Below are 26,718 nucleotides of genomic sequence, written 5' to 3' on the forward strand. Positions count from 1 at the left end.
GACTGTGGATTCTAGGACGGCCCTGTTTTTTTATTTTAGGACATTTTGTATAGACAAGTCACTGCAGTAATTCTTCACACACACGCAATGGAAACAGACGAAAAGTAGACAGTAAGATAATGTAATTCACACATGACGCGCACAAGACCAGGTGTTAGCAGCTACTGAGTGCTAATGAGTAAGTAGTGGCACAGGGTGAAGGATGCTGAATCTCAGCATTGGAGTGGCCTGCATTCTCTCAAGGTCAAACACTCAGCTAGTTGTCAGGTACAAAGTAGTTTTAATTGCAGTATAGGTGTGTCATTTATCACATTTGTCCGGAAGAATGAAGAACTCTTCCTTTCCGAGGAGCAGTAGGTTGCTGTGCAACCAACAGGGTCACCATTGGCCCACCCGACATGAGGTGCAGACCCATGAACAGAAGGAGAAGTATCCCATTAATGTCACCTATCAGCTAGCACTTGCATCTCTGTAAACGTTTGAACTGAGTTGACAGTTTATAACCCACTTAGGCATAGGACACTAAGCTTTTTCATACTTCTAAGCTTTGTTGGATGATGTTTGACCTTTATCATCTGATAATGGATATATAATTTTTTACTTCTCATTTTTGTGTTACCGTGATTTGTTACAGGATCTGAAGAAGGCAGTAGCCAAAATATGCTATAATAAATAAAAATACATTAAACAATTTGGATGGTATTATTCTAAAAATGTGTGCTAGAGTTATACTGTATGTAACAGTCCTATATTTATTTTTATTTCATTTCTTGGTTTTTCTCTGCTTCCTGGTCAGCTTCTTAGTTTTTTCCACCATTTAAATATGATTTTACATTCCAATTTATACTACGGCTTAGGCTTCTGGCAGAGTAGTCAAAAATTTACATACTGATGCTGCCATCTGTAATTATTTGTAAATGATTTTTATTAGAGAGCAAACTGAATCAGTAATTACTGTGTCTTGATATTTATTTCAGATTCTGCACAGTCTCCAGTGTCATCTGTATCAGAAAGATTCCAGTCACCTGTCCCACCAAATAGTACAGCAAAAAAACGTTTATTTGTGGATGGATCAACAGTAAATACAGGTGTAATCCAACAGGCTAACATCAGACCTGGCCAGTCATTGCTGCAGTCATCAAAACCTGTAGCATTTAATATTCAAAGTAAGTCTGTAACTGTATAAGCATGGTGGAGGGTGTGTCACTATTATTACTTCAGTGCTGTTCAGTTTAGTCTATGTTTGGTGTGTTGACACAGGGAGGTGATTTTCTCTCAAAAACTTAAAATTCTCTGGGAAATGAATTTTACCTTGGAAAGTCAGAGACAACTGTTAATTAACTGAAATGAATGTAATTAATTATTTGGTTTGGAGACAATCAGTTGTTACTTTATATTTATTTCACTCCTTGCACAATTACTAGAAAATCTTAGGTATCTTTTATATACATTGTTTTCTTGTTTGTAGTTATAACATGTGAGTGATAGAGAAATACGAATGTACTAGAGGGAAGGGGAAGCATCTTGAGAATTTCAGTCACTAGACACGCAAATTGCAGGAATCTCTCTCAACTGATACACACAGGGCACATGTTAACTGATATATGTCACGTTTCTCTTTTACAGTAGAATCTCGCTTAACGGGCAATTCACGTAGTGAGCAAAACAAATTGTAAAAGAATGACTAGCTTAAAGAACGATGTTCTGCATAATAAGTGACGATTTAATGTGACGTCGCCATCTGTTCGCACATGGCAGGGGAAACGTTCAACAATTTGAACACTTTTCATTGTCGGCAGCGCCATATGAACAGTGTCTAGTACGTACTGCACACTGGGTTTAGCGCTCTTTTTGCTACCATCTTAGTGCATGCAGCTTGCGATCGTACGTTTTTCTATACTTGAGTTCACACTGTGCTTTTTGTATGCAGATTTTAATAACCTATGTAGAAATGTCCCTAAAGATAAAGCAGCGTGAAGACCAACCATAAGAGAAAGAAAATGACCTTACAAATGAAACAAAAACATGGAAAAACGTGAATGTGGTGTGGGCATTGCTTAAATAGCACACACATACAATAATTTTACATCAACTATTAGCACCATCCTCAAGAACAAGGACAAGATGAAGGAAAATAGGTGCTTCAGAGGGAGTGACAAGAGTATCTAAGCAACAGTTATGTATTCTGGATGATGTCGAAAAGTTGGTCGTTATATGGATGAACAAAAAGCAATTGCAAGGTGACACTGTTAACAAGAACGTCATTCGTAAGAAGGTGAGAATGATTTTCGCTGACCTTGTTAAGATGATGGCACGGTCATCAGCAGCTGAGTAAGTGTTAAAGGGAAGCCGGTTGGGTTCAAGAAGTTTAAGAGAACCACCAGCATCCACAGCGTTGTGAGCCACAGTGGAGGAGTCAGCTCCGACACAAAGGCAGCAGAGAACTTTATCAGTAACTTCAAGATGTTCATAGATTCTGAGAGTTATATGAAGCAACAGGTTTTCAATCATGACTAGTCAGGTCTATTTTAGAAAAAGATGCCAAAGGGTACCTTCATAACAGCAGAGGAGAAAGCGTTGCCCAGACACAAGCCGATGAAAAACCGTTTCCCACTGCTATTCCGTGCCAATGCAAGCAGCGATTTGAAAATTAATCTGCTGCTTGTTCACCCTTCGAAAACTCCATGAGCCTTGAAAAAGTGTAAAGTCCAGAAGAACAGGTTAAATGTGATGTGGAGGTCCAACAACAAGGCTTCGGTGACACGTGATCTTTCTTGTGATTGGATCAATGAAGTGTTTGGTCCTTCAGTGAAAAAATATTTGTTTGAGATTAATCTGCCACTCCATGTCTTGCTTGTTATGGACAATGCTCCTGCCCATTCTCCAGGCCTACAAAACCACCACCTTGAAGAATTTCAGATCATCAGGATCCAGTTTCTGCCTCCCAACACCACTCTGTTACTCCAGCCTATTGACCGGAGATTATTTCTAACTTTAAGAAGCTGTACACCAAAGCACACTTCGAGGATTGCTTTGAGTTGACTGAAGCTACCAATCTCACTCTCGGAGAGCTTTGAAAATATCACTTCAACATTGTTGCTTGCGTCAAGATGATTGAAAAGGCGTGGGAAGGCATTACCAAGAAAACTCTCACTTCTGCTTGGAAGAAGCTTTGGCTGGAGTGCTTTGTTGAATGTGACTTTGAGGCATTTGAATGATTACCTGTGAAGCCTATAGTCAATGAAATTATGTATTTGGCCAAGAGCATGGGACTAGAAGTGCATAACAGTGATATTGATGACTTTGTGGAAGATCACAGACAAGAGATTGACCACTGAAGAGCTTATGGAGTTGCAGTGTGTTTCACCACAGGAAGTTGTGGAGAGGAGTTCTTCAGAGGAGAAGGTGGTAAAAGCAAAGCAGCAAACTTTTGTCGCACTAAAAAAGAAATTCTGAAAGCATGGGAATCACACTACAAATTTATTTGATGATAATACAGTGTTGCATTTGCACCAAGTATTGAAACGTCAGCAGAAACAAATGACTATAGATAGCTTCCTAGTAAAAAAGAATTAGTTAGGTATTGTGAATAATAAAGTACATAATAATATATGTATAAATTTCTTTGAATAAATGGCATGAATAAGATAAAACTTTTAGTAACTCTTCTGCATGGAATGCATTATCGTATTTTACCTTAATTTATACGGGATAGATTATATAGGATAGATTGTATAGAGTATTTCACATTCCGGGTAAGATTCTGGAACGAATTACCACTATGTGAGGTTCGACTGTATACTGGGTGTGTTTAGTGATGGCTATGTTGTTATCAAAGTGTTCAGTACTGTAAAATCCAGGATGGAATAACGACAGTATTATGAAAAGGATAGTTGCTACTCACCATATAGTGCAGATACCGAGTCACAGACTATCAAACAAAGCTTTTGGCTGAACAGGTCTTCATCAGAATTGGACAAAACATGCGCGCGCCCACACACACACACACACACACACACACACACACACACACACACAAGCAGCCAGAGACTGTGATCATGGATGTGTGAGTAGCAACTAGCCATTTCTTAACATTGTTCATTATTTATTTATATATTGATTTATTTAAACTGGCAAGACTAGGGCCATCAGGCCCTCTCTTACATCTAACCAGGGATTCTACTTATTTTACATTCATATGTTTTAGTAGGCATGTTAAACTACATCTAGTACAAAAAGTGAAATAAACAATTACAAAGGCACACTTGGAAAAATATACTCGTAGATCATAAGTACTGTTATAATTAGACATTATTGAACAGACAGATTTTAGATAGGAGTGCTAGCAACAGGGAGTATGAGGGGGACTGGTGGTGAAGGGAGGAGAAGACTAGAGACATGATGAAACATAATTAAGGAAATATAAAGGAAAAGAAGATTGCGTGGCTAATAGAGATAGATGAAGAGGAAGGCATCTCAGGAGCAAGATAGGAGACGCTAGCTTTGCTATTTGACAGAGGAGAGGATTGGCCTTGTATATTAATTTTGTGGAGAACGTTACGAGGATGATAGTTGGAAATGCTTCAACTTCTTCCTAAAAGCAGCAGGGGATTGAATTTTGTGCAACGTAAGGGGCAGTTTGTTCCAGAGACGGACAGCGGCAACTGAGAAGGAGTTTGCAAAAGTTTTTGTTTTGTGAGTGGGCACAGTTTGGATACCAAATAAGAGTGACTTCGTGTTTCGATTATGATGGCATGACAGGTGTTTAATCTCTGAAACAAGATACTGGGGTGCTTGCGCACCGAGGAGTCGGTGAAGTGGACATAGAGTGTGGTAGTCACGCAATTTGTCCGGCCGCAGCCACCCTAGCTGGGAGTATGAAGCACTAACATGTTCATATCGGCGAATGTTGCAAGTGTAACGCACACAGGCATTCATGGTTAGCTGTAGCCATCTTTTGTTTTCACTACTCATGCCTTGTTGAATTACATCACAATAGTGGAGGTTCGGTAGAACAAGTGCTTGCACGAGCTGGCATTTCAAGTCCTATGGAAATATGTTCCGAAACTTTTTGAGAGCATAGAGACAAGCAGACGTCTTCCGGCACACGACTGTATTCTCTGCCCAGTTGAGATACTGATCCAAAGTTACACCCAAGTTCTTAACCGTTTTCTGATATGGTATTGGAGTACCGTCGAGCAGAATAGGAGGCAGCTGTTCACGGAAATCTGAACTTATTAATTTCTGATTGGCTATTATGATTACTTGCGTCTTTTTTGCATTTAGTTTAAGCCCTAGGTTTTTCGCCCATGTCACTACTGACGACAGATCATCATTCATCTGAGCGATTGCAGTGTTTATATCTTCAGGTCTGACGCTTAGGTAGAGCTGGAGGTCGTCGGCATAGAAATGATATTTACAGGAGGACAGAACCGACGAAATATCATTGACGTATAAAGAAAACAAAAGTGGTCCTAAGACCGATCCTTGTGGCACTCCTGAGGAAGTGTGTTTCCAGGAAGATTTTTCATTTATGCAGACAACACATTGCTGTCTGTCTTTAAAGTAGCTTTCAAACCATCTCATTGCACTATCTGAGAAATTAAGCTGTTGCATTTTTCTGAGCAATATGTCAAAGTTAACAGTGTCAAAAGCTTTACTGAAGTCCAGTAGCGTCAATATTGTTGCCTTTCGGTTGTCGATGGCATATTTTCTTGCAGGTGTTCAGTGATTTGATCATGAACAATATATTCAAGTGCTTTGGTAACAGCAGGCAGTATGCTAATTGGTTGGTAATCACTAGGCAGTTGCGGGTTTTCGATCTTAGGGATGGATCGAATTATGCTTCTTTTCCATGCAGTGGGGTATATTCCGTTCACGAGGGAAAAATGAAATATGTCAGTTGAGGCAGGTACTAAGATATCGGCAACGTTTTTAATCATGGTTATACTGATACTGTCATGCCTATTGCATCAGAAGAGATTCTCATTGTTGCTTTTCTTGCCGTATTTATTGTTACATGTTTTAGATGGAAGGTATCGTTGTTAGTTATCCTGTTTGGGGATTCCTGTGGACGGTAATTATCAGCCGTGTGGGTATTCAGAAGTGCAGAGAAGAATTCATTTAATTCGTTAGCTGAGACATGGAAAGTAGTTTCCGATTTTGCCTTTCCGACCCCCAAGATACGGAGATTCTTCCATAGAGTTGTGGGCGTCAGATCGCTGCATACAACGGAGCGGGCATACCTGATTTTAGCATTGCGAATGCATTGTTTTACTCTGTTCCATAGCTTTCTATATTCTTCGAAACGCTCGGGTTTCGGATCTGCCTTGAAATGCCTTGGGCAGCATCCCTATTATTCATCATTTGACGTAATTCAGCTGTCAGCCATGGAGCAGGAGATTTTCTTTCACGGATTGTGCATACAGGTGCATGTTTGTCATACAGGGCAGTGGGTTTATCACCAAGTTCATTAATTTTGCCGTCGATTGTAGGTTCTCTGATTATTTGATGCCATGAGAATTCTGAGCAATTGGCTGTTAGAGCGTCAAGGTCTATACGTTTCATTTTCCTACAAGTAATGTAACGCAATTTGATCCTTGGGGGCTGCACAGAGAGCTGAGAGGCCAGAGGCCGATGTTTGACCAACATCTCTTACTTTGTCAGTCTGTTTCGTTGCGATCACGTCTATAAGAGTGTGACTGTGCGTCATATGGTGTGTAGGTTGTAATTGAAGAATGTTCATGCTATTGCAACTAAACAATCTTCTTAGGTTTGTTGTAGAGGGAGTGTCTCTTAGCAGGTCTATGTTCAAGTCGCCTGTTACGATGACGTGTTCGTATTGACACTGAAGTGAATGTAATTCAGACTGAAAGGAACTCATTGAGCTTATTTTTGGCGGCTTGTACACGACGCCAGTCAAGAACTTCCGACTTTGTATATTTATGTCAATGAACATGAATTCAGCCTCTTTTTCTGCAGCAGGGTTTGACGTACATAAGACTTCCGCTTTGAGATCTGTTCGTATATACGCGCTGACCCCGCCACCTCGCTTTTTTGATCTGTCTGTCCTAAGAAATGTGTACCCTGGGAGATGAATAGATGCAGAGGATATGTGTGATTTTAACCACGTTTCGGATAAGAGGATTACATGGTAGTTTAGTTGGTTGAAGAGGAGGCTAAGTTCTTCGTAATGTGCAGGTAAAGACTGGATGTTGCAGTGCGCTACTAAAAGCTCTGACGCGTTCCGCTGAGCAGCCTGGAGTAGGGTGGCAGACTGGTTAGTGCCTTTGTTAGGCACTACCTGCTGCGAGGGGCACTGGCCGCTGCTTCCGCGAAGTGACATAACACAGGGGTGTCTGAGATTTTGAGCGCCCTGTTTGTGACTCCACGAGTGCCAAAAGAAAGGCGACCGAAAGAGATTTCCTGAGGTTGCTGGAGTATAGAAAATGGATTAGTGATATTTGGTGCAAGGAGAATATGGCCAAAATAGTGACGGCTGTGTGTCACTGTGTATGCTCTGTCGTAAGAGGTGAGATGTAATTAGTATGTTTGAAACAGCTTAGGGTGGAAATAAGGGAAAGGGGAGTGATTTAAGAGGCTGATGCTGCCAGCAGAGAGAAGTAAGCTTAATAACTATTAGATTATCATAGAAAGCTAGAATTAAATTGAAATTTGCTATAGTGATACTGATAGTGATTATCGTAGGAAGCTACAATTAGATTGCAATTTGCTAAAGTGATACTGATAGTGATTTTTGTTATGAACAGTTTAAACCGAAGAGATGGGTGATTAATAAACTAAAGGAGAGACTAATAATTGCAATGGTACTATTACGGACTGGAAGAAAATAAACTGAGAAAATGAAAAAATAAGTATTAGCAGTAACTAAAATTAAGTAAACGTTAGAGCTACAGGTATAAAAAATAATGCAAAGTTAATACAATTACAAAAACAATTAGTTGAAGGTACAAATGGGTAAGAACTGTTACAATTTGCAAATGGTGTTAAGTTTGCACTTTTGGCTCGAGTAGCTTGACTTAATACTATTCAGTTCTGTCATGTTTGTGACTGTCTTCTTTCCAGATGCTGTCTTAATGATTTCTCTGCCATCCTGAGTCCACACATTCTGAAGACTGAAATGGGATATGGCACTGTTTAAAATCTTTAGCCGTTTGTGTGTCAGATCTTCCCTTATTGTAAGCCCTGTCCTTGCTAACCTCTTCTTCTGGGTAAAAATCTCTGCCCTTTTTCAGTATGAGACAAATTTAATTATTATTGGACGAGGTTTGGTAGCACCTGGTAGTTTTCGTCCCACCCGATGGCTCCTGTCAATGTCTGCTGTAGTCACTTCAACGCCTAATTTTTCACGCACAACCTGTATAAGCAGGTTGTCTGTGTCTTCTTCCTAATTTTCTGCTACTCCAAACAGTCGTAGACTATTTCGCCTTTGGTACTGTTCTAGCTCGTTTGTTGCGGCAGATAGTTTTACTTCCAACTCTCGTGCCTTTTTCTCGTATTCAGACACAGACTTTCTTAGAGCTGTAATTTCGGCAGTATTGGCCTCAACAGTTTCACCCATTTTGGCCAATACTGCTGCCGTTAGTGTATCTGATATAGTGCCTGCTATCAGAACAAGATTGTCTTTATCGCCAAACACAGCGTTTACCTCAGAGCGGACCAGCTCCGCTATACCGGGAGCCGCGGCCACACCTTCCGCCAAGAGCGAGCCTGCCGCACCTGCTGCCTCCGTGCTGCTGGACTCGCTGCTGTTGACTCTTCTGTTTACCATTTTCTCATAGATATTGGTGGAGCACAGAAAAAAAAATAGCACTACTACCCAGAACACTGTTGTTTACACAATTTCCACTGGTACTAGACAACACCACCCGTGAGAGCACCTTCGAATTCAACTAAATTTCGCGAGCTGAACTTAACGCATGTTACACTGCAGCTGCCATCTGTACTCCATTGAATAGAAGAAATTCAAATAGTAGAACAGCAAGAGAATCATGATATTGCCAGTCTCTGATTACATCATTGAGTACATCTCGTGTGAATCCCTTGGGCATGTTGTTTTGTGCAACATCTCTGTCAGTCCTCTTCAGAATCTGATTTCTTTTTGTCTCAGTGATTTCACTATACTTGGCTCATCAGGTTCTGTAGCATTGTTGGCAGGGCCAATTGCAGAAGTTTGATACAGAGCCAAGCATAGCTTCTGAATCAAAGGCTCAGACAGTTCTGTGACCATGTAGTCTTGGAGGTTCTTTGACTTGCATCATAGAGTGGTAGTGTAGGATTCCTCTTAATAAGCTCAAATCATTGCGAGTACTGAAAGCTTGCTACAGCTGGAGATATGTTGTGCAGAAATTTTTGCAAAGGACCTAACAGTGTTCAGAATGGGTAGCTCAACACGTGAGGTGGTGGCGTGTTTGTTGCTGTTAGAAGTAGTTTATATTGTTGTGAAATTGGAGTAGAAGGTTCATGTGAGTATGGGTAGAGGTTACATTTGGCAGCTGGGATAAATTAATATGTGGTTCCTTTTACTGAACCCTGAGATTATACATTTGCTGAAAGGGTAAAAGAAAACTCGCGTATAATGTTAAATAAATACCCCACTCATTATGTTATAGTTGGTGGTGACTTTAATCTATCCTCATTATGTTGGCAAAAATACTTGTTCAGATCTGTTGGTAGGCCAAAAACTTTTTCCAAAAGTGTACTAAATGTTTTCTCCAAAAATTATTTTGTGTAATTTGATCAAGAGCCTACTCAAAGTGCAAAGTGCAAAAAACATACTTGATCTCTTAGCAATAAATATTCTTAAGCAAGTAGGGAGCATGATCACAGATTAAGGGATTAATGACAACAAGGTTATTGTTGCAAGACTGAATACCATAACATCTAAACCCACCAGAAATAAACACAAAATACAGGGTGTTACAAAAAGGTATGGCCAAACTTTCAGGAAACATTCCTCACACACAAATAAAGAAAAGATGTCATGTGGACATGTGTCCAGAAACGCTTAATTTCCATGTTAGAGCTCATTTTAGTTCTTCCACCTACGCTCAATGGAGCACGTTATCATGATTTCATACGGGATACTCTACCTGTGCTGCTAGAACATGTGCCTTTACAAGTACGACACAACATGTGGTTCACGCATGATGGAGCTCCTGCACATTTCAGTCGAAGTGTTCGTACGCTTCTCAGCAACAGATTCGGTGACCGATGGATTGGTACAGGTGGACCAATTCCATAGCCTCCACGCTCTCCTGACCTAAACCCTCTTGACTTTCATTTATGGGGGCATTTGAAAACTCTTTGTCTACGCAACCCCGGTACCAAATTTAGAGACTCTTCGTGCTTGTATTGTGGACGGCTGTGATACAATACGCCATTCTCCGGGGCTGCATCAGCGCGTCAGGGATTCCATGCGACGGAGGGTGGATGCATGTATCCTCGCTAACGGAGGACATTTTGAACATTTCCTGTAACAAAGTGTTTGAAGTCACGCTGGTATGTTCTGTTGCTGTGTGTTTCCATTCCATGATTAATGTGATTTGAAGAGAAGTAATAAAATGAGCTCTAACGTGGAAAGTAAGCGTTTCTGGACACATGTCCACATAACATATTTTATTTCTTTGTGTGTGAGGAATGTTTCCTGAAAGTTTGGCCGTACCTTTTTGTAACACCCTGTATATCTAATAAAGTAGATAAAAGTTACCTTGGTGCCTCCCCAAGAGACAGTCTCCATTCCTTCTGAACTAACTATGAAAGTGTTGACCAGATGTGGCTTGAATTCACAGAAATACTAATTACAGCAGTTCAGAGATTTATGCATATAAATTAACGAAAGATGGATCTGATCCCCTATGTTGTACAAAACAGGTCAAAACACTGTTGCAGGAACAACAAAGAAAGCGTGCCAAATTTAAATGAATGCAAAATCACCAGGATTGGTGATCTTTCAAGGAAGCTTGAAATTTAGTCTGAACTTCAATGGGAGAGGCTTATAATAGTTTCCACAATACAACTCTGTTTCAAAGCCTTGCAGGAAATCCAAAGAGATTCTGGTCGTCTGTAAAGTATGCTGACAGTCTGTGTCTTCTCTGTGCGATAGTGATGTAAATACTATCGATAACAGTGCTGCTAAAGCAGAGTTACAAAACGTAGCCTTCCATAGTTCCTTCACAAAAGAAGTTGAAGTAAATATTTCAGAATTCAAAGCAAGTACAGCTGCCAATATGAGTAACTTAGAAGTAGATACTCTTGAAGTAGGGAAACAACTGAATTCACTTAATAAAAACAAGTCGTCTGGTCCAGATTGTGTTATAGTTATGTTCCTTTTGGAGTAGCTGATACAATAGTTATATACTTAACAAACATACACAACCGCTCTCTTGACAAAAGATCCGTACGCAAAGACTGGAAAGCTGCACATGTCGCACAAATATTTGAGAGAGGAAATAGGAGTAATCCACTAAATTACAGACGCATATTACTGACATCAATTGGCAGTAGGATTTTCGATTGTTTACTGTGTTTGAACATTATGAATTACGTTGCTGAAAATGCGCTATTGACACATGGTCAGTATGGATTCAGAAAACAGATTCTTGTTCAACACAACTAGCTCTTCGTTGTCATCAAGTAATGAGTGTTCTCAGCTGGGGATTTCAAATTTATTCCAAATGTCTAGGTTTCCAGAAGACTTCTAATACCATTCCTCACAAGCAACTTCTAATCAAATTGCATATGGAGTATCATCTCAGTTGTGCAACAGGATTCTTGATTTCCTCTCAGGAAGGTCACAGTTCATAGTAACTGACGACGGAAAGCCATGGAGTAAAACAGGTTTTCCACAAGAAAGTGTAAGAGACTCACTGCAGTTCCTGATCTATATAAACAGAATAGGAGACGTTTTGAGAATTCCTCTTGGATTGTTTGCAGATTATGCTACTGTCCTTTAAAGTCATCAGATGATAAAAACCAATTGGAAAATGATTTACACAAGGTACCTATAAGATGCGAAAAGTGTCAATTGACTCTAAATAATGCAAAGTGCTAAGTCATCCACATGATTATTAAAGCAATGCGCTAAATGTCGGTTACACAATAAATCACACTATTTAAAGACTGTCAGTTCAACTAAATAACTAGGGATTACAATTATGAACAACTTAAGTTTGAACAGTTACATGGATAATGTTGTGGGGAAGGCGAACGAAAGACTTACATTTTATTGGCAGAGCACTTAGCAGATGGAACAAATCCACTGACTGCCTGCACTACCCTTGTCCATTCTCTGCTAGAGTATTGTTGTGCGGTATGGGATCCTTCCTTGATAGCATTTGTGGAGGACATAGAAAAAGTTCAAAAAAGGGCAGCTTGTTTTGTATTATCATAAAATAGGGGGAAAGAGTGTCATGGACATCATGTTCGAGTTGGGGTGACAGTCATTAAAACAAAGGCATTGTCATTGTGGGGAGACATTTTCACAAAATTTCAATCACCAAATTCCTTCTCTGAATGCAATAATATTTTGTTAACACCTCCATGCATTAGGAGAAATGTTCATTGTTCTAAAACAAGAGATATCAGAGGTTGTACAGAAAGATTTAAGTGTTTGCTCTCCCACATATTGTTAGAGAGCAGAATGGTAGAGAAATAATGGGGAAGTAGTTCAATGAACCCTCTGCTAGGCACTTGACTATGAATTGCAGCGTAGTCATGTAGATGAGGTAAAGATTTGTGTAAAACTCACTATTTTTAAAATTTCAACTACATATATCTGACAAATAAAAGCAACAGTTACTGTGTTTCCAAGATTTCCGCCAAATCATAAGTATCTAGAGATTAAAAGAACCTTGAGGCCATTGTCTGGGCTCTTCTTCACAAATAGAGCATGCTTTATATGGGGCATAGTAACAATTTGCATTATCAGGTGCCATACAAAAGTATGCATAGTATAATTTCTTCTCAAAGTTGCTAATGTTTCTTTGCTATTTTTGGACTGTGGAGCTATTGAAGTGTAACAAGAGTTGCCAGCTGAATTACAGCAACCTCCTGAAGCTGAACATCAACTCACAAATTAATGGATAACTTTGAGCACTATAAAAATTGGTCACGCGCAAGTAGGACTCGCACACTGAGGATATACATGTATAGATAGTTCATCCGTTCTGGGAATCAAGGAGTTTGATGATTTTTTGCCTGTTGTTGACATCGATTCTGGTCCAAGCTGCCGGTGTTAGCAGTCGTGCAAATGTGAGGTGTGCTCGCTTGTGTGAATGAAAGGTGTGTGTTTCTTTTTCTAATGAAGATTGTGGCCGAAAGATTATGTGTAAGTGTCTTTTAATTGTGCCTGTCTGCAACTTAATGTGTCATCTTTACCATAAATAGCTATCTGTCTTTTCCTACTTTGTTGATATTCCAACCTGGAGTTTCCATTGTTTGGTTTAAAGTATACACTATTGTAGAAATAACAAATTTAGAACTCTCTTAAATTTATTTGTTGACCACACACAAAGTTAAATTTATTCATTGATCTCACACAAAGGTCATGCAATTTGTGTAATGTAACAGTGCATCATACTCAGTCAAACAACACATTGTGCCATTCTATTGTTGAGGAGATGTAGAAATAATTAAATTTTACTTTGTGTTAATTGCAGAGCCTTTTTATTGTGTGTTAATTGCAGAGCCAGTACTACTTAATTAATTAGACGATACCCAGAAAATCTTCATCTTGCTTCACACTTCATGAAGTTGCAAAACAAAGGTTTCCCCTTGGAGTCTTATCTGGCAATGAAAACAAAAATGGTCTGAGTTTCTAAATCTCATACTAGTTGTCCTTGTGACATGAAAACGTACCATTTGTATGTTTGTGAAACTGTGAAATTTTAATTTGCCAAGTCCCCTCCACGATCTTCAGAAATGTTTGATAGGAGTTGTGGGAGACCCTATAGACACTAACAATTACAGGGTACCTATAAAATCTTCATCCAGTTTTCAAAGTAATTTACTAAAGTAAACTGTGATTTTCCTGAGTTGTTATGTTCTCTATATTCACAGCTATTGAAGGAGACAATGGGCAGCGTTACATTCCCATATCATATGTGCCAGGCACAGGGAGTGTAATTATACAAGCACAATCCTCTGTGCCCACAACTGTCATGGCACAGATACAGCAGCAGCAACAACAGCAGCAGCAGCAGCAGCAACAACAACAACAGCAGCAGCAGCAACAACAACAACAACAACAACAGCAGCAGCAGCACCAACAACAGCAGCAGCAGCACCAACAACAACAACAACAACATCAGCAGCAGCAACAACAGCAGCAGCAGCAGCAGCAAGCACAAGCAAACAGGGACAAAAAACCCAGAAGAACTGGATCATTAGGCTTGTTTTTTAGAAAGGTATGTATATGTTCTGAGCATATTGGATAGCTAATAATTTTGTAGGAGAGTTCCAGTATGATGTAAGTACTTAGGGAGTAAAGGAGACCGCTCACCGAAAAGCAGAAGTGTTGAGGTATCGACAGTCACACAAAGCAGAAGCGTTAAGGCATCGACAGTCACACAAAAAAGAAAGAAAACTTGATAGCGTTCAGAGCAACACACACACACACACACACACACACACACACACACACACACACACACACACTAGTGCCATGTAATGGAATAGTCACTTGTGCCCGTGGTTATTCCTCTACATGGCACTGACTGGACGCACAATGCCAGTGCTGCTTTTTGGACTAGATTGAGGTGGGGGTTTGTTCGGTGGGGTGGACAGGGGGAGAGATGGAAGGCAGGAAGAGAGATGGGGTGTGGATGGCTAGTGGCTCAAAGGGAGACAGCCGGTTTGATGGCTAGGAATGCTTTCCTGTCTTTGTGTGTATGTTTTATCCCTTTCTAAGTAATTGTTGGTTTAAAATTGCATTTCCAGTATATTTACTGTGCAGGCTATGGTGCAGAAAAACATATTTTTTTTATTTTCAAGAAAGCATCGAATATTTTTTTTATTTTCAACAAAGTGTCGACCGTTGTGCTTTGCAAAAGTTTGTATAAATAATAAACAAACCAGACATAAACTTTGGTCAGGTCTTGTCGCAAAAGATGCTCGTGGTGCAGACTGCTTCATTCGGAGAAATCTCTTTAGCCACTTGCCACTGTTGAATAGTTACTGGTAACTATTTGTCATCTGGGTACTTCCTCGTCACTTCTTACTTTATTTAAGGTTAAACAATCGAAAATCCAGGATGGAATAATGATGATCATATGAAAAGTGAAGTTGCTGCTCACCATATAACAGAGATGCTGAGTCGCAGATAGGCACAGCAAAAAGACTGTCACACAAGTAAGCTTTCCGCCAAAAGACTGTCACACAAGTAAACTTTCTGCCAAAAAGTCGCCCATTGCTGCCACCTCCCACCTCTCAAAACCTGATAGATTCCAAGCCTACAACCTCCTTCCTTGTTGCCATGACCAACTATGTCCTCACCCACAATTACTTCTCCTATGAAACCATCACCTGCAAACAAATCTGGGGTATGGCTGTGGGCACCTGCAAGGCACCATCTTATGCTAACCTATTTATGGGCCATCTAGAGGAATCCTTTCTAACCACCCTGAAACCCAAACCCCTCACCTGGTTCAGATTCATTCATGACTCCTTCGGATCTGGATTGACGATGAGGACCACTTTTCCACATTCCTCCAGAATCTCAATATCTGCTCCCCATTTGCTTCACCTGGTCCGTCTCAACCCAACAAGCCACCTTCCTTGATGTTGACTTCCACTTAAAAGATGGCTACATCAGTACTACATCCATATCAAACCTACCAACCACCACTTGGACAGCTGCTACCCATTACGTACTAAGAAGTCCCTTCTGTACAGCCTAGGCACCTGTCGCCATCCCATCTGCATTGATGAGCAGTCTTTCTTGAAATATAACAAGGGTCTCACTGAGGCTTTCACGGACCATAATTACCCTCCCAACCTTTACAAAAACTTATCTCTCCAGTCACCCACTGCCTTCCGAAGTGTCATCATCTGGCTACAGAGGAGCATTCCCATCGTTACTCAGTACCGCTCTGGACTGGAGCAACTGAATTATATTTCCTGCCAGGGTTTCAACTACCTCTCACCATGCCCTGAAATGAGAAATGTCCTACCCTTTATCCTTCCCACTTGTTCCACAGCGGTATTCTGCTGCCCATCAAACCTACACAATAACCTTGTTCATCCCTACACATCCCCAGCAGTCAACCACATGTCTCATGGCTCATATCCCTGTCATAGACCTAAATGCAAGACCTGTCTCATACATCCTCCCACCACCACCTCCTCCTCCTCCTCCTCCTCCTCCTCCTCCTCCTCCAGTCTGGTCACAAGCAGCAGGGCTACCTGTGAAACCAGTCATGTGATCTACAAGCTAAGCTGCAACCAATGTGGTGCACTCCACATGGGTGTGACCACCAACAAGCTGTTGGTCCACATGAATGGCCACTGACAAACTGGCCCAGAAACAGTAGGACCACCCAGCTGCTGAGCACTCTACCCAATGCAGTGTTCTTCATTTCAGTGACTGATTCACAGCCTGTGGATCCTTCTCACCAACATCAGCTTCTCTGAATTGCGCAGGGGGAACTCTCACTGCAATATATCCTACATTCCAATAACCCTCCTGGCTTCAATTTTCATTAGTCATTGTTCTGTATCTACCCTTTCCTTTCCCTGTTCCCATTTCAGCACTACACAGCCCTCCATTCCACCAACACACCCACAGTCTGTTTACTTCTCTCCTTTTAAGCTGCCCTCGCTCCCTCTTCCCCAACCCTCCATCTGACTTGCCGATTGCACCTACCTTCCCTACCCTCATCCCACCTTGTCCCTGTATGCTGCCACAAGCAGCAATTTACTGTTGTCCACCCCTACCCCACTACCTCTCCCCCTCCCCACCCCATCCTCCTCTTACCCCCACCATCCAGTTGCTTCTCCCATCATTTTTGGTTACATTCGGCTGTTTAGGCCTAATTCTTGATCGTGCAAATTTAGCGTTATGCCACAAATTTAAGTGCATTTGTAATAGTTTACTTAAATATTAGTTTCCAAAACATATTTAGTGTCGTTTTTCATCTGTATTTAATATATTATCGTTATCACTTAGTAAATCTCTTAAATAATTTCCAAATTACCATGGATACTAAGTGTGTGAGCTGCAGTAGGAAAGTTAGTTCAGGGGTTTTGTGCAGCTGCTGTGACAGGTGGTTTCATTTGGGAAATTGTAGCTAGCGGCGTGGGAATTGGGGAAGCAAACGAGACTCTTCCATTCTCTTGCAGGGTTTGCTTAAGAGATAGGATTATAGCTGAACAGGAGGAGAAAATTAGAGCCCTTCAGGCTGATTTGGACAGAGCGAGGGAGGAACTGAAGAGGTTAAGGGTGGAGGAGGATAATCAGCGGTGGGAAGTGGTATCTGGGAACGGGCCACAGAAAGAGGACAGTGTCCGACAGTTTCCCCAATTGGCACAACCAATAGATTTGCCTTGCTACCACAGTTAAGTATGGAAGAGGCTCCAGTAGAAGTAGGTGTTAAGATGCAACAGAATCTCACTAGGAAACCAACTGTTAAAAAAAAGTAGAAAGTAAAGAGAAAAGGTCTGTTGCTAGGTAGCAGCCATGGAAGAGATATGGGCCAAATTTTGCAGGAAAAATTAGGTGACAGTTACCAGGTCACAAACTTTTTTCAAGCCAAGTGCAAGTCTTAGCCAGGTGGTAGAGGATATAGGTTCCTTGTGCAAGGGATTCACAAAGCAGGATCATGTGATGATAGTGGGTGGAGTGGGAAACAGTATTGATAGGGATCAGGGCTGCAGCATTGAGTGTGACCTGGTGAAAATAGCCTCGGCAACGACCCATACCAATGTTGGGCTGATGCCTGCTTTCGCGCGGCATGATCAGCTCCAGTTGAACCACTCTGTCAGGAGGGTAAATATGGAGTTGGATCAGTTGTGTAGGGCGGCCACTCTGTCAGACATTGGATTGGTTCCTGTCGAGGCTATTGATAGGGGGGATTTCATGAGGCATGGCCTACATCTCAGTAGGAAAGGGAAGGGTAAATTGGCAGGGTTGTTAGCGAAATCCATAAGGGGGGACACTAGTACTCATGGATGTACCTCTTTTTTAGACTAATATCAGTCTCCAATGAGAAGTTCAGGCAGGCAGGTGCTAAAGAGGTCCAAAACTCACAAAATTCTCACAACAGGAAAGTAAATAATAATGTTACCATATTTAACCAAAATATTGGTGGATTAAAGACAAAAGTAGATTCTCACAAAAGTAAAGTAAAAAATAATGTTACCATTTTTCACCAAAATATTCCGGGATTGAAGAATAGAGCAGATGAGCTCCTGGTTTGTTTAGATGACACTGAATCTGATAATGTAATAGATATACTATGCCTGTCTGAGCATCACATTGTGTCTGATATGGAAAAGGTAAATATCACTGGTTATAAACTAGCTGCACATATGAGTAGAGAGAATAAAGTGGGAGGAGGAGTTGCCATATATGTCAAAAGTTATCACTATGTAGAAAGCTTAGATACAAAAAAGTTTTGTCTAGAGCAACATAGAGAAGCATGTGCCTGCCAACTTAAACTGAAGGAGGGCTCTTTTATAATTGTAACAGTATATAGGTCCCCTTCAGGAAACTTTCATTTATTCCTGGAAAACTTGGATGCTTTGTTGTGCTATCTGTCAGATAGGGGAAAGCAAATTATTACTTGTGGGGACTTCAATGTTGATTCACTGAAAGAGTGTAATAGGAAGAATGACCTGGAAGTCTTGCTCGGTTCTTTCAATTTGACATCTGTCATTAATTTTCCTACTTTGGTAGTAAAGAACAGCAGCACATTGATAGATAACACTTTTATAGACCAAGATAAGTTTAATAACATAAATTCTTGTCCTGTTGGGAATGGGCTTTCTGATTCTGATACTCAGCTAGTTACAGTATATGACATAGCTCCATCCAGTAATTCAAAACTACCCTCCAAAGTTGTGCGTTCAATTAATGACTCAACAATTAGAAATTTCAGAGAAAATCTTCAACAGTTAGACTGGGATGAGGTGTACAAGGAACCCGATGCTAATTTAAAATATAACATATTTCATGATACACTTGTAAGAGAATTTGAAAACTGTTTCCCCGAGAAAGTAGTTAAATCTAATTATAAGAAACCACGCAAAAATACCTTGGCTTGCTAAAGGAATAAAAATATCTTGTAACCACAAAAGGGAACTGTATCTAACAACAAGAAAGAGTAATGACCCAGAAACAGCCAAATATTATAAAAACTACTGTGCTACATTAAGAAAGGTTATTAAAAAGTCCAGAAGCATGTGCATCATGTCTGAGATTAATACCTCTGATAATAAAATCAAAACAATTTGGAATATTATTACAAGGGAGACAGGACAACCAAGAGTACAGGATGACGGCATCACCATCAAAGCGAATGGAAACTTGATAAACAACAAGCCGGAAGTCGAAAACACTTTGAGTAATCATTTTTTAAATTTTGTAGAGAAAACAGGATCTAAATGTTCATTAGAAGAAGAAAGGCAGTTTATGGAAGAGGCCTAATCCACACCATTTGATACAATTGAAATTCCACCCACCTCTCCTTCTGAAATTAAGAAGATGATAAACTCTCTCAAGAATAAAAGCTTACATGGAATTGATAGCATTTCCAGCAGGATAATAAAAGCTTGTTCCCAAGAAATAAGTGGGATTCTTAGCCACATATGTAATAGCTCTCTGAAGCAGGGTATTTTCCCAGAAAGACTGAAGTATGCCATTGTTAAACCACTGCATAAAAAAGGGGATACGTCTGATGTCAACAACTACCGCCCAATCTCTCTTCTGACTGCCTTATCCAAAATTCTTGACAGTTATGTATTGTAGAATAGCTTCACACCTTTGTAAAAATAAAGCTTTAACAAAATGTCAGTTTGGTTTCCACAAAGGTTTTTCAATGGAAAATGCTATATATACTTTCACTAATGAAATATTAAATGCTCTGAGTAACCGGAAGTCACCCGTTGGGATTTTTTGTGATCTATCAAAGGCTTTTGATTGTGTAAATGATGGAATATTTCTAGATAAGCTCAAGTACTGTGGTATGAATGGAACAGTGCTCAAATGGTTTAAATCATACCTAACTGGAAGAGTGCAGGAAGTTGAAATAAACAGTTCACATAATATGCAAAAAACTGGTGATTTCTCAAACTGGGGAACAATCAAGAATGGGGTGCTGCAAGGTTCGGTCTTGGGTCCTCTGCTGTTCTTAATATATATTAATGACTTGCCATTCTATATTCACGAAGATGGAAAGCAGGTACGTTTTGCTGATGATACAAGTATAGCTATCACACCCGACAGACAAGAATTAACTGGTGAAATTGTAAACGATGTATTTCAGAAAATCATTAAGTAGTTCTCTGCAAATGGGCTCTCATTAAACTTTGACAAAACACAGTATATTCAGTTCCACACAGTAAATGGAATGACACCATTAATAAATATAGACTTCGATCAGAAATCAGTAGCTAAGGTAGAATATTCAAAATTTCTAGGTGTATTCATTGATGAGGGGTTGAACTGGAAAACACACACTGAGGATCTGCTGAAACGTTTGAGTTCAGCTACTTATGCTATTAGGGTCATTGCAAATTTTGGCGATATACATCCCAGTAAATTAGCTTACCACGCCTATTTTCATTTTCTGCTTTCGTACGGCATCATGTTCTGGGGTAACTCATCATTGAGTAAAAGAGTGTTCATTGCACAAAAGAGTGTAATCAGAATAATTGCTGGAGCTCATCCAAGATCCTCCTGCAGACACTTATTTAAAGAGCTAGAAATCTTCACTGTAGCCTCACAATATATATATTCACTTATGAAATTTGTTATTGACAATCCGAACGAATTCAAAAGTAATAGCAGTGTACATGGCTACAACACTAGGAGAAAGGATGATCTTTACTACCCAAGGTTAAATCTAACTTTGGCTCAGAAGGGGGTAAATTATGCTGCTACAAAAGTCTTTGGTCACTTACCTAATAGCATCAAAAGTCTGACAGATAGCCATATAGCATTTAAAAGGAAATTAAAAGAATTTCTTAATGGCAACTCCTTCCACTCATTAGATGAATTTTTGTATATAGTAAGTGGGTAATTTCCCAACCCCCACAAAAAAAGATAATAATAAAAAATATTGAGTGTCGTGTAATATTTTGTCTAATGTAATATCTTGTATAGACACCTTTTATTAACATGACACGTTCCACATCATTACGAAGTGTCGTATTCATGATCTATGGAACAAGTACTAATCTAACCTAATGTAATCTAATGCACGGCTGTCCCCTGTCTGGCCTCTGCAGCCAGAGACTGTGGTCATGTGTCTGTGAGTTGAGCTTTTGTGTGTGTGTAATTGCAATGGAGGCCTTTATTTTAGGTTTCTATTTGACATTGTCTTAATCCACAGTGAGGGCTGACTATTGTTTAGAAATGTAATTGTTGGCTAATGTGAAATCTGCCCATCCACTGTGAATACTGAGCAGTATGCACAGGGACTTTAAGGTGTCCTGTCATGCGGCTTAAGAAGACTTTTTTGTGTGTTCTATAGGAGCCAAGTATACCCTGATAGGCACCATTTGGGCCAAATTGCAAGTCTTGCAGTTGGTTTGAAATGTCACCAGACCTCAACAATAGACGTACAGTTGTTTGACCGTCACACAGATTTTAGTATGGTGGCCCCTAGTGTTGAGAAGCAACTGAACAAGTTGAAAACATATAAGTCACCACATCGGATGGAATACTAATTCTGTTTTAGAGAGCATTGGCCCCTTATTTGGCTTGCATTTACCCTTAACATTGCTTCACAATTCTTGGGCATACTCTAAGACTGAACATAATTAATTTACTTGAGAGACAAAAGTTACTCTCCACAGATCAGCACAAACTTAAGAAGCATCAGTCGTACGAAATTCAGCTTGCCTTTTTGTCTTAAGGTATTCTGCGAACTTTGGATTAAAGGCAACAGGCAGATTCCATATTTCTGAAGAGCATTTGACATAGTGTCCCACTGCGGACTTAGAAAAAAGTCCAAGGATACAAAATAAGTTTTCAGATCATGAGTGGCTTGAAATATTTTTAAGTAATAGAACCTAGTATGTTGTCCTGGATGGTGTGTGTTCATGAGCCAAGGGCATCGTCAGGAGGGGCACACACACACACACACACACACACACACACACACACACACACACACCAAGCGGTGGCAGGAGAACATACGTATAAAAGGTATTACAGTTTGCAAGCTTTCTACATCTACATCAACTCCCCAATCCATCTTATGGCCTGTGGTGGAGGGTACCCTGTACCACTACTAGTCATTTCCTTTTCTGTTCCACTCGCAGATATAATAAGAGGAAAATGACTGTCTGTAAGCCTCAATACAAGGCCTAATTTCTCATATTTTATCTTCGAGGTTCTTACGTGCATTGTGTGTTGGGGGCAACAGAATCATTCTGTAGTCAGCTTCAAATAGGGGTTCTCTAGATCTTTTTCAATAGTGTTCCTCTAAAAGAATGTCTCCTTCCTTCCAGGGAGTCCCATTTGAGTTTACGTAACATCTCCTTAATACTTGTGTGTTGTTGGCACATATCAATAACAAATCTATCAGCCTGCCTCTGAATTGCTTTGATGTCTTCCTTTAATCTGACCTGGTACAGATTGCAAACACTTGAGCAGTACTCAAAAAGTAGGTTGTGCTAGCGTCCTGTATATTGTCTCCTTTACAGATGAACCACACTTTCCTAGAATTCTCCCAATAAACCAAAGTCGACCCTTTGCCTTTCGTACCACAATCCTCATATGCTTGTTTCATTTCATATAGCTTTGCAGTGTTAAGCAAAGAAATGTAAATGATGTGACTGTGTCAAGCAGGACACTACTAATGCTGTATCCAAACATTACGCATTGGTTTTTCCTACTCATCCGCATTAAGTTAAAGTTTTCTCCATTTAGAACTAGATACCATTCATCACAGTAACCAGAAATTTTTTCTAAGTGAACTTGTATTCTAGAGTCAGTCAACTTCAACACCTTACTGTAGTACACCACAGCATCATCAGCAAACAACTGCAGATTGCTGTCCGCCAAATCATTTATGTTTGTAGAGAATAGTAGCAGTCCTATCACACTTCCATGGGGCACTCCTGACAATACTCGTGACTCTGATGATCACTCACTGTCAAGGACAACATACTGGGTTCTATTACTTGAGAAGTCTTTGAGCCACTCACATATCTGCCGGCTTATTCCATGCACTTCTACCTTTTTTTAACAGCCTGCAAGGGGGCGTAATGTCTTCTAGAAATATGGAATCTGCCTGTCGCTCTTCATCAGTAGTTTGCAGCATATCACATGAGGAAATTCACTTGGAAAACTCACAATTCCAGCTGAATGTCACTGCTGAAAAGAATGTATTAAAATGTTATGTGATGCATACACAGTTGGACAGCCAGATATCAGCGAAACTGTACTTTATGAAAAGGGTCTAGGATACATAGTATTTGACTCCCCTCCCTCCTGAAATCTTGGTTGTTGTTACTGATGTGTAGCATAGCCAGAGTTCTAGGTCATATGGGAAGGTGGTGATATATGTAAATAAAATCGAATACTGCAAAACACACTTTTAGTACCTTAATAATGAAGTCCAAGACTATGTTACAAACACAAAAATGGGGGAAAAAAATATTACATTGTGCGACTCGAACATACTTCCTTCTGCTTCTGTACTGCCTCACTCTTCGCACTGTGCTAAGCTGTATATGTTTAAACAATAATCTGAATGCTTTTTAATGCTGATATGTCATGAACTGACATTTAATTATAACAAATTGTTAAAAAGAGTGACGTATTTGTGATAAATCTACAATGCCCTGTTGCCTTGAATTGGCTTCTCCCGAACTAAACAGCAGAAATGGGCATCCTTGGCTCACAAAGGATCATGTGGTAGTGTGGCCGTAAATACATCTGTCTGATTGCTCAGTAGTTGTTGGCCCTAGATGCCTATCCTTTGCGTTGCTCAAATGTTTGTAGCGAAATTCTCTCAAGCTTCCAGCCATGCCAAGTGGTTTAAAACCCAAAAGCTTTCAGCCAAGTACTTCTCAGCCATTGCCACACGTTGAGTGTCTTCTGCTTGCTGTTACTGTCCTTACATAGCAGCACTGCCTTCTGTGATGTCACTGGTGCTCTCTCCATTGACTTGTAAGGTAAAGTTTCTGTTGCGAGCTCGCCACGCCCGCTTCCACTTTCTGATGGTTGGGTTCCAAGTTATGCTTAGGGCAGCTCGCCTTCTTTATTGAGGGTGTCCTCACAAATTTTTATCTCTATCATATATTTTATTATGCCCTGTCCCAGAAACTATTAGTCCATGTAACAACAGATGTCTTGTCAAATGCAATACAATGTCCGTTTTGTAGAGCATGCTCTACTCACACTGATTTCTCAGGACATTGAAGGTGAAAGCATCTCTTTTGTTCTACATAGTGATATTCAATAGTATGCAGTCTGTCCAACATAAAACTGCCCACATCGACATGGTATTTTGTATACTGCTGGCGTTCTGACACGATCCCTCACAGGCCTTGTGAGTTGTTGAATTTTTGCTGGAGCCCTGAAGACCGGTTGCCTCTTTAAGAGGGGGTTATCTCAGGGTCCTTCTGCTTATGTGTTTTCAGAAAGATCACTTGCAAAATCTGGCAGTTGTTGTAGCTGTTTTTCTTGAATACTTCGCGTAAGTGGCTCAGTTCTTTTGTTAAGTTTTCAGTGTCTGAGTTGCCTTCCACTTGATGCACCACAATCCTCAGAACAGAATGTTTAGGTGCCAGATTGTGGTAGGTGTTAGCATTCAGATATCGGTCTGTCTGTGTGGGTGGATGGGTGGGTGTCGGGTAAACACTGGGGCTGAGATACCCATTTGCTTTACAGTGGACGAGGATATAAAACAGGTTGGCTATAACTGGAGCTAATTGGTTCTCTGTTGAGACAGCATTTGTGTGGTTAAAATATTATCTAGCATACAAAAAATATGAAGATGTCAGAGTGTGCTTAAATAAATCCACAAATAATGACACCACATCAAAAAAGCTGACCATAATATCTCCTCCTCAAATCTATCGTATTCTTGATGGGGTGCACACATTGACCAACTTGTGTAGTAAAGAGGCTGACCAGATGTTTCGATAGTCTGTATGTCAGCGATCATGTGGTGCTTATGATGGGATACAGAGATGTGTTCTTCTTGTGAACCTTTGGACAGTCATCCAGTGTAGGTGGGAGGAGATTCTTAGTGACATTCTCTTCCAGTGAAGACCTCTTGAGAAGCTCTTTTGTCTTCGATATTCTAGACATTGGGTCCCTTGGTAACTTTTGATAGGTCTCCTGCTCCAGTACCAACCCAATATTTGCGTTATAGTCAGTTCATACCACAATGAGATCTGTATTACCCTTTTAAGCAGGCAGGACTACAAAAAGAGAGAATCATTGCAGAGTTCATTAAGACCATTATGCACAGATGTTGTCAGGTTGGTGGCTTAGATTTTGAAAGACTGATGCTGGGTTCTCGACAGATGTCTTCAGCTGTTTTGCTGGGCATCTCACGAACTGCTTGTTCCACACCACTTATTAGATCAGTGAAAAGGATACTTTGCGGAGATGGTGCAGAATTAAGTTCCTTCATAAGAGCCTATGTGGCACTTGCATTGATGTTTCTCTTCATCATGTTGATAACGAGGTGTTCTGTTGTTTTCTATTCTGCCCACTTCACAGCAATGCCGTGGAGCAAAACAGAAAACAACAGAATGCTCCATTAGCAATACGATAATGAAAAACATCGTCGCGGGTGCCATGTCAAGTTGTAAGGAGGGACTCAGTTTTGCACCATTGCCGTGGAGTATCCATTTTGTTAACCTAATAAGTGGTGTGGAACAAGCAGTTCAAAAGATGCCTAATGAAACAGCAGGGAAAAAAAGAAAAAGTTGAGAAATGAGCCACGTTCCTTAAAATCCAAACCGCCAATCTTTAACATGACAACAGGTAAGGGTAATGGTCTTAACAAATTCTGCAACGATCCTCTCTTTGTTGCCCTGCCAGCTGACAAGGGCAATATAACCGTCGTTATGGAGCAAGCCAACTATGACGCATAGATTCGGTTAATGCTGTAGCAGGAGACACATCGAAAATTACCAAGGGACGCAATAATAATGAGGAAGATGTCTGAGCTTCTCAAGAGGTCTTCACTGGAAGAGAACGTCATTAAAAATCTCCTCCCTCAGTCACCTAGACCACCTACAGTGTATGACTGTCCAAAGTTTCATAAGAAAAATGCAACTCTTATGTTCAATCATGAGCACCATTGCATCACAGGCATACAGAATCTCTCGAAACATTTGGCCAGCCTCCTTACTCCACACGTTGGTCACTGTGTGCGCTACATCAAGAGTACGACTGACTTGATCAGTCAGATGAAATGCCTCTCTCTTGGAGAAGGAGATATTATGGCAGCTTTAACGTGGTGTCATTATTCAAGTGTATTCCCATAAATGATTCTAAAGATCTGCTCTCCC

General features: G+C 40.4%; 1 protein-coding gene across 5 annotated transcripts in view; it reads left to right on the forward strand.

Moving 5' to 3' along the window:
- The window catches only part of LOC126262646 (retinoblastoma-like protein 1), a 172,246-nt gene that overhangs the window by 113,245 nt on the left and 32,283 nt on the right, over window positions 1–26,718 (forward strand). For all 5 annotated transcript variants that reach the window (XR_007546748.1, XM_049959407.1, XM_049959406.1 and 2 more), the window contains 2 exons: window positions 978–1,166; window positions 14,080–14,426. Coding sequence is in view for 4 of the 5 variants with exons in the window: in XM_049959407.1 (XP_049815364.1) it covers window positions 978–1,166; window positions 14,080–14,426 (536 nt within the window). In the remaining variant the exon portion in view is untranslated. The remainder of the gene's footprint in view (window positions 1–977; window positions 1,167–14,079; window positions 14,427–26,718) is intronic.

Source organism: Schistocerca nitens, chromosome 6 (genome assembly GCF_023898315.1).
Source record: "Schistocerca nitens isolate TAMUIC-IGC-003100 chromosome 6, iqSchNite1.1, whole genome shotgun sequence".
Lineage (NCBI taxonomy): Eukaryota > Metazoa > Arthropoda > Insecta > Orthoptera > Acrididae > Schistocerca > Schistocerca nitens.